At 32.6% G+C, this 9,086-nt stretch overlaps 1 protein-coding gene across 1 annotated transcript; it reads left to right on the top strand.

The window, feature by feature from the left end:
• Nucleotides 1-298: 298 nt before the first annotated feature.
• Nucleotides 299-8,175, top strand: LOC142612723 (ATP-dependent 6-phosphofructokinase 6-like). Its single transcript, XM_075784859.1, has 13 exons — nucleotides 299-631; nucleotides 954-1,000; nucleotides 1,097-1,136; nucleotides 1,232-1,294; nucleotides 1,424-1,561; nucleotides 2,838-2,996; nucleotides 3,153-3,206; nucleotides 4,397-4,465; nucleotides 4,573-4,702; nucleotides 4,827-5,092; nucleotides 6,962-7,010; nucleotides 7,132-7,286; nucleotides 7,783-8,175. The coding sequence occupies exons 1-13, from the start codon at nucleotides 512-514 to the stop codon at nucleotides 7,945-7,947; spliced, it is 1,455 nt and encodes a 484-aa protein (XP_075640974.1). The 5' UTR covers nucleotides 299-511; the 3' UTR covers nucleotides 7,948-8,175.
• The last annotated feature ends 911 nt before the right edge of the window (nucleotides 8,176-9,086 follow it).

Raw genomic sequence — 9,086 nt, 5'->3', positions numbered from 1 at the left:
GTAATTATTATTAAATAAAAAAATGAGATTAACAATAAATTTAAATAAAAACTAATAAAAAATAAGCTATAATTCAAATTTACATAAATTCTATAAAATAATTTATATTTGTATGTGTGAATGATTATTGTTAAATAAAAAAAATGATGTTAACAATAAATATAAATAAAAACTAATAAAAAATTAACTACAATTTGAATTTATATAAATACTGTAAAATAATTTGTATCTTACACTGCTTTAATTGGGTGTAAAATATTTTCCACCGACCATGTTAGCGCTGTCTAATTATATTTTATAGCAACAATTGCCGACGAATTCACAGTCAAAACTCAAACCGACGTCGCTTCTCTCTCCTCACTCACAAATTGCGAGTCACATCCCGTCAACACTAGCATCGCTCTTTATAAATAGTAAACACTTAAAATTCTCTAAAGTCTGAGGTTGATAAAGTAGGAAAGAAAAAAAACAAACACAAAAAAATCTCGGGGTTTTCTTTGGTTTTCTTTGGATGGGGAAGGGAATGGAGTGCTCTGAAAATTCGCAAACGAATATGAAACTGACTTGTGGCGAAGCTGGTTACGTTCTCGAAGATGTTCCTCACCTCACCGATTATCTTCCTGATCTTCCTGTATATTCACTCTCTCTCTCTCTCTCTCTCTCTCGCTCCTTTTTTTTTCTCTGAATTCTACTTTTTATTTATTTATATATATATTAATTCCTTAGGTTTTGATCTGGTCCTACCAAGTAGTAACTAACAGTGATTGTTGTTGGATCAATGTCCTTTTCGCTGATTAATTTAATCTTATAAAAAGAAAAAAAAGAAAAAACTAACAAATTTTACTATTGCACATTGCTCATTGAAACATTGGAGTTTATATGTTTTTTTATAAAAAAAAAAAAAAATTGTGATCAATATATTTTATTCTGATGGATGCTGTGTTGTATGGCAGACTTCTGCAAATCCATTGCAATTCAATCCTGCTTATTCAGTCGTTAGGTAAGTAATAGCTTTTTTTTTTTTTTTTTAATAATTTAATTTAATTTTTTTTTTTTTTATATATATTTTTTACTGGTTTTGATTCATTGATTTCAGGCAGTATTTTGTTAATGTGGATGATTCAGTTGCTCAGAAGGTAATTCTGATCTCTGCTACATTTGATTCGAATGCCCCTTTTTATAGATTGTGATTAGTGCACATTTAAATTTGTGGGTTTTGCTCATAATACAGATTGTTGTTCACAAGGATAGCCCAAGAGGGGTCCACTTTCGGCGTGCTGGACCTCGCCAAAGGGTATTAAACTTCTTGATTCTTGTCATATCTGAATGCTGATGGTTTTTAATTTTAATTTTTTTTTTCAATTATCTTTATGCTTTGTTTGGTTGGATTTTATGTTAGTGACATGTTTATTGTGCTGCGCAGATCTATTTTGAGTCGGATGAAGTTCATGCCTGTGTTGTGACGTGCGGTGGTCTGTGCCCCGGGCTCAATACTGTGATTAGGGAAATTGTGTGTGGCCTTTATCACATGTATGGTGTCAATAAAATCCTTGGGATAGATGTGAGTAATCACATTAACTGACGCTTTGCTAAGTTATGATTTTTTTTATGCTTTACATGTTTATGTTGCTTATTGTTTTCCTAAAAAGAATCACATAGCTGAAAAGCTTTAGTTAATCCAATCCCTCTCCCCATTATTGCCAACAAAGGAAAAACAAGGGTAAATGTGAGACGAGAGTCAATTTCTATGAATTACAATGAGCATATAAATCTTTACATTTCATATTCAAAAATAGACTGTATGTGAATTTAAGATGATCAGTCATATGCATGTCATGTATATAACCTAGCAATAATGCTAGCTGGAAGGCATAACAACATAGGAGCCGGTGGTTCCAATTAATTTAAGACTGAATGCAGCAAAAACTATGTCCATGAGGAGGACCATTTATGAACATGTCTTTATTAGAATTTAGAGCTACTAGTATTGGTTTTAGTGTTGGCATTGGCTTTCGGGTAACACAGGCAGTACATGCTTAAGGCTTGTAGAAATTTAGAAGATTCTACTATTACTGAATAAAGAAAAAATATTATAAGTGTCATATCAATATGTTTTTTCAAAAAAAAAAATTTTCCTGAAATTTTCTATATTCTGTGCAAGTTGGTGTGACCTTGGTTTGTGCTGCGGCTGCCGTTTTTTCAGTTGTCCTATGGCTTTTAAGTTTTAACATGCTGACCTTCAACTAAATGTCATGAGGATGCAGGATAGGGCCATATCAAGAAAATTAATTAGAAAATAATCAATTCTGGATAATCCAAGAACCAAAAGCATAAAATTTATGTCCCTATGTTATCTACCTTCACAGAGGCTTGTCTAGGTTGGGCAACACAATTTTGTAATTAGGTTTTGATTATCATCAGCACCTTGCCATTGAAACCTTTGCTTCACCCTAGAGTACAATGTTGATGGTGCATGATATAATTTTGAGTTATTGGATTTTTGATGCATCTAAATTTATGGAAACTATAAAACATATGGAAAGCAGACAAGTACAGCACCTGGACATATATTTGCGCATAACACCATATCTGAATAAAAGTTACATCGTGGATTAACACACTTGAGGTCAAGGTTTTGAACATGGACGAACCTTGTTATTAGAACATGTCTTAGCAATACAGGATTGGCTGATAAAGTTTTGATATGACTTTTAAAAAGAAGGGGAAAAGGAGAGGAAGTGTTGATATTTCTCATAGCTTAATGTTTCACTCTCATAATTTGGGATTCACTTTGTGGTTCAGTGGCTGACAGAAGATTATGTTTGATGTGTATCTAGGGAGGATACAGGGGTTTCTATGCCAAAAATACCGTTCCTTTAACACCCAAGGTTGTTGATGATATCCACAAACGTGGCGGTACCATCCTTGGGACATCACGAGGAGGCCATGATACCTCAAAGATAGTTGACAGCATTCAGGATCGTGGGATTAATCAGGTGTGGAAAGTGTTTTATTTATTTATTTATTTCAATTAATAATTTTGCAATGATTTTTGTATAGTCAATAAACTTAAAGTACATTTTATATATTTGTTTGAGCCAGGTACACAGTTCTTTAGGTTTAAGTATTTATTATTTCTTACAAATTTCCAGGTTTATATAATTGGAGGAGATGGAACTCAGAAAGGAGCATCTGTCATATTTGAGGTAATTAAAGTTAGCAAATTAGAGGCAGTAAGAGATCGTGGATAGAATGGACCTAATAATGTAATCTTTTCTTCTCAATTTTTGGGGATGTTGAATGTGATACTTCAGGCCACTCGATAGAGGATGTGGCTAGCAACTTAGTATCAGATTTCTGCAAAATGTTAGATCTGTGTCAACCACAATTTATCACCAACTTCACCTGATCTTGATCATTAGCAGCAAAATCTCTCTCTCTCTCTCCCCCATGTCTACATATAAATGGATAGATAAATACACTATTCTTCTTCAATATTAGCTTTTAACCTAACTTTTACTTTGCAAGTCCAGCCGATAAAATACATAGTCAAGAAACAGTTTCCTAAGGCTTTTCGCACACACATGCACAACAATTAAGAGTCACTAACTTGAATGGTCTGCCAGAGTTCTGTGATTATTTCAGGTTTTAGTCATTTGATGTCTACTGATGTTCCTGGGCTGTGCATAGACATCATCAAATGCTCTTAGACTCTTCCTCCGTATTTCTTACATCTTTTATTCTATTTATTTCTGCACCCTTGTCCTTGTGTCTTTCTCAGTTACCAGAAGAAAAAAAAAAGTATGCATCTCTGTTACTGCATAACACTGCTGTTCTCTGTATCTGTATGTGTGTGTGTGTGTGTGTGATTGTTCTACTCTGAATGTAAAACATAGGGCTTTAGATTTTTGACAATCTATGAACCTTCCCTTGTTTTTGAGGGATTGACCTGCACTCTCTTGGCCCATTTATAAGTGTTTGGTTTGGCTGACCATCCCTTCCTTTACCTGACAGGTCACCGTACTCTGCCTAGAAACTGTAATTTATATAATGAATATAAAATATTTTCAATTCATTATTATACTTTACGTAACTTCTTCTGTAGAGTTTATCAAAGCATCAATTATAACATAAACAATGATCAGAAATTGCTATTATCAACCTTTCCTTTCATAGAAATCTTTGATTCTTTAATTAATATGTTATGAAATATAAAATAATAATGAAGATAATGGGTTATATGTGTTGGATCCATATTACTGGTATCTTAAATGGGTTGAGCTTCATTCATGTTATCATAAGTGCTTAACCTACCTGACCTGACATATAGCCAACATTTAGCCCACCATTGTACTTGTGGCTTAGATATTAAAATATATTAGCTCTGATGGTGCAGGAAATTAGACGGCGTGGCCTCAAAGTTGCAGTTGCTGGAATTCCTAAAACCATAGATAACGACATTCCGGTTCTTATTCACTCCACTTAACCATACTAAATCTAATTTTTCACATCTTTTTTTTTTATGTACATTAATTCTGGAAATAACTTAGGTGGGACCTTCCATTAATTCAGGTTATCGACAAGTCCTTTGGTTTTGATACTGCGGTTGAAGAAGCTCAACGTGCCATTAATGCTGCTCATGTTGAAGCTGGAAGCATTGAAAATGGTCTTGGTGTTGTAAAATTAATGGGACGCTACAGTGGTAAGCTCTGTGTTTGTCTTTAATATTCTTGTGAATTTTAAAGCTTTGCATTTATGATTTTAATTTATTTATACAGTATTTACATATTTGTAATCAATATAATTTCTCTCTTTTATTGATGCAGGTTTCATTGCTATGTATGCTACTCTTGCCAGCCGGGATGTGGATTGTTGTCTGATTCCTGAGTCTCCCTTCTATCTTGAAGGAAAAGGTGGACTTTTTGAATATATCGAAAAACGACTTAAAGAAAATGGGCATATGGTAATTGTGGTAGCTGAGGGAGCAGGGCAGGATCTTCTTTCAGAGAGCGTGCAAAATTCGGACTTGAAGGATGCCTCAGGAAACAAGCTACTACCAGATGTTGGGCAATGGCTATCTCAGAAGATCAAGGTATCTCTTGTGAAATGAAAAATATCTTAAAATTTTTATCAATTTTGGATTTAAATCTCTTTTATCTAATTGGTTTATAATTGAAGCATGCACATGTTATCTATGTCCACATTATGGATGTATAAAAATATAACCTTGGGGTTTTCACAATGAAGTTATCATGTCATCATCTACAGAATACATGGCTTATTTATAAGTGTACAGGATTTGAGGTTTTAAGGCCAAAACTTTAATTGGACTTTTAAAAATATTTTAATATTAATGAAATAATATTTATTTAAATTTGTATATTATAAATTTGTATTGAAAATAATACTTTTTGCCTTTGAGATACAAAATACAAAATAACTTTTTGTATTTGGATTTTATTAACATATCTTTTACAATCGATCATAGATACTCTACTGAAGCTTGTGATATAATTGATATTAAGTAATTTTGTCAATTTTAATTTTCAAAAAAAATTTCTCCAAAAACAAAAATAATAAGTATTATGAGAAATTTTGTAGCATGCATGTATTGAAAAGAAAAAAAAAAGCCTAATCTTTTATATAATCAATAATTTTCATATTACATTGGGGCCTTGGAGATGGGGAAAGAATGCAAAACCTACCTGTATTTTCTTTTGAGAAAAAATAATTATTATCCTAAAGTTTTTGGCATATTTTTGTACAATTTGTGGGCCTCTGTGTAACGGGGAACTTGGAACCTTTTTTGTAATTTGGGTTGGGGAGGGGGGGGGGGGGAGGGGTTGTTTCTGGAATCTTCTTGTAAATTTTTGGGGCAAGGGGCTGCCCTTATAGATTCATTAAAGAAAAAGGAGAACACTCGGCTCAACTACAAGTGTTTTCCTTGCTGAAACTGCCTACATTATATTTGAACACACACACACAGAGTTGGGTTCACGTTGCATTGACGAAACTTTTGGCAATGGTATACCATTCAATAATTTTCTATTGGATGCATGTTTTGACAAAGCCACTGTTAGATTACATTTTCTCCTAATACCCTTCATATTGGCAAAATTTCAAGATGATCAAAGAACAATAATTATCTCATCTATAAAAAGTTAAAATTACAATGTTTGTTTGTCTGTTTGTTTTTTATTTTTTTTAAGTTGTAGGCAAAACATGAGTTTGTGGATCAAACAGTAAATAACATCCAGTTAATATGAAATTTGGTGTGCATGTTAAGAAGAATGAAAACTTATAACCTAATGGGTTAATTGTTAATATATTAATTAAATAAGAAGTTATTGAGCGGTGTAACATTAATAAAGAGTTGTACTAGGTGTAACTTGGTCTTGTCACACACACACACACACACATGTATGTATACACAGACATGTGTGTGTGTGTATATATATATATATATATATAATATCATATTTATCTCATATCCAGCTATGTTTGTATTCTACCATTTGAAGAATTATATCATCAGCTTATCCATATTGTAGTTTCTGTATGCCATAACATGCTTCATCTTCTGTACAATATCATGCAATGTTTCATAAAGTTTTGCTTTGGATTAGATCTTAGTAAGATTAGTAACCTTAGCTGCTGTGTAGTATGGTGCTAGATTCATTGAAGAATTCTTAAAGAAGTGGTTAATATTTTACTCATTTTCTTTACTCCTTTGATGTAGCAAGTAATTGGCACAAGTTTCTGCTGCCAGATCTGTTTGTTCAATCATCTGGTTGCAACAAGACTGCTAATTATATTGTTAGTGAAGAGATCCTAATATTATCCTCAGTTTTGAGATATCGTTTTTTTATTGGAGGCAAACAGATGGAGATATTTAAATTTTTCAGAGGTTCAATATAGATTTCTTTTGGTCTATTAACAGTCTTAGCTTTTCTTGTTGTAGGATCATTTTTCAGGACACCAGAAGATGGTCATTAATCTTAAACATATAGGTCGGTGGCCTCAGATTTTGTGTCTTTTTGTGTGTATTTGTGTTTTCTTTATTTTCAAATCAGTCTCTAATTTGATCTCGCTATTTTACAACTATTTTATTCTAACAAGTTAATCTTGCAGATCCTACTTACATGATCCGAGCAATTCCAGGTAATGCTTCCGACAATGTCTACAGCACGCTTCTTTCTCACAGTGCAGTTCATGGTGCAATGGCTGGTTATACAGGCTTCATAGTTGGGCCAGTCAATGGCAGACATGCTATGATTCCTTTCAATGTATGTAATTCTGCCACCCTAGATGAACACTGTATTATTTTGTTTTTTAACATCAACGGTCTCATTTGACTCTAATTCATGTTGTTAGTTACTAATTATCTGTTTGAATCTGAGCATAAAAGGAAGTGGTGTTTGAAACCAAGGAAATGACTTTTAAAAAGAAAATATAAAGAAAAAGGTTAAATGGTGAATGTAATAAACTCTTTTATGTGTTGTATTTCTTATCTTTACAAATTAACTTGATCTCTGGAGGTAACATTCAAGATACCTCTTCATGCACTTTATTTCCTGCATGAGTGGTTATTCCATTTCCATTGAACAAAAATAAATAAAATAAAATATTATATTGTTTTGGATAAATTTTTATTTTTGATTGCTCTTTTTCTTCAGTTACATTTTCTTACTTGCTTTTCACTCTTTTAATGAATATCTTCTGTTTGACCAAAGTCCAAAAGACTTACTAGAGAGATCTTTTGTCTGAATTTTTTATATACAGCGGATCACTGAGAGGCAGAACAAGGTTGTGATTACTGACAGGATGTGGGCAAGAGTCCTTGCATCAACCAACCAGCCAAGCTTTCTGAGTCCTAAAGATGTCGCTGAATTTAAAAACGAAGAACCTCAAACTCAAACCCAGTTGTTGGATGGAGGGAAATTCTAAAGATGACGAGTCATTGACTAAAGATATCCGGAGTTTGACATAAAAGAGCACTTGACACTGTGTTGTTCAACACCTTCGAGCCTATTTAGGTTGAGATTCCTGGCAGTACAATTGTCCTTACCCTTTGTAAAATCATATGGTGCAATATGATATGTGTTTTTGCCATTTTGCAGTTATGGATAAGTATTCCGCTGAAGAAAATAAGATTACTTCATAAGATTTCCGCTCTCTTTTAGCCTGGAATAGGCCAAAAATAGCACAAGGCTCAAAATTTGCCTAATCAACCCTAAAACAAGTACACCAGGCAAAATAGGATTTTGTTGCAATTCTTTAGGGTACATCAGTTTATGCATATCCATCAGACAAAAAAGAATTTTGTTACAATTCTTGTCCAAATTTGGGAGACACTATAGCTTTGCCAAATAATTAGGTTATGTTTAGTATTTAGTAACAGTTTCTGTTTTCTATTTTCAAAATTTTGTTTTTGGGAATATAAATCAAAAACATGTTTAATTAGTTGAAATTAAAATAAAAAAAAAGTTTTTTGAAGAAAAAAAAAATAGAAAATATTATAATATGTTGAGAATAGTTTTGCATGTTTTAAGTTTCCTTCACCAATACCACCGCACACCCTTGGTGTAATAGTCACTTCATAAGTATAAATGCTTATGGGATGTGGGGTTCAAGTCTCCAGGAGGGAACTTCATACACATATATACATAGATTAGGTTAGTGTATAATTTCTATCTTGTATCAAAAAAAAAAAAAAAGTTTCCTTCACAAATTCATAAACAGCATTTTGAAAACAGCAATTTTATTTTCTGTCCATTTTGAGTTGTCAAACAATTTTTTTTTTTTTTGTCTCAAAAGTATAAAATTGTTTTTGAAAACAAAAAATAAGGGGAAAAAACAATTACCAAAACCCTTATTTTCTTATTCCTCTCTCACTGTACCCAGCCCCAAATAAGTATTTTCTTATTTTCTTAGACGGACAGTTATCTCTTAACAAGTCCAGCTTGGGATTCAGATAAATGCTATTATTATCTTGTCACCGTTCATTCTTTCATAAAAAACCAAGCAATTGTTTGGAATATGCACGGGAGTCATATGAAACAGTAGTCATAATAAATTAGTAATGG

Source organism: Castanea sativa, chromosome 10, assembly GCF_040712315.1.
Source record: "Castanea sativa cultivar Marrone di Chiusa Pesio chromosome 10, ASM4071231v1".
Taxonomy (NCBI): Eukaryota; Viridiplantae; Streptophyta; class Magnoliopsida; order Fagales; family Fagaceae; genus Castanea; species Castanea sativa.
The sequence above is the reverse complement of the archived record's forward strand: the minus strand, read 5'-3'. Positions and strand labels throughout refer to the sequence as shown.

Bases quoted from the DNA above. Each gene is read 5' to 3' on its own strand.
- LOC142612723 (XM_075784859.1), top strand. From the start codon at position 512: ATGGGGAAGGGAATGGAGTGCTCTGAAAATTCGCAAACGAATATGAAA. The intron at 4,703-4,826 runs GTAAGCTCTGTG...TTATTGATGCAG, and splicing joins ATTAATGGGACGCTACAGTG to GTTTCATTGCTATGTATGCT. The intron at 7,287-7,782 runs GTATGTAATTCT...TTTTATATACAG, and splicing joins ATGCTATGATTCCTTTCAAT to CGGATCACTGAGAGGCAGAA.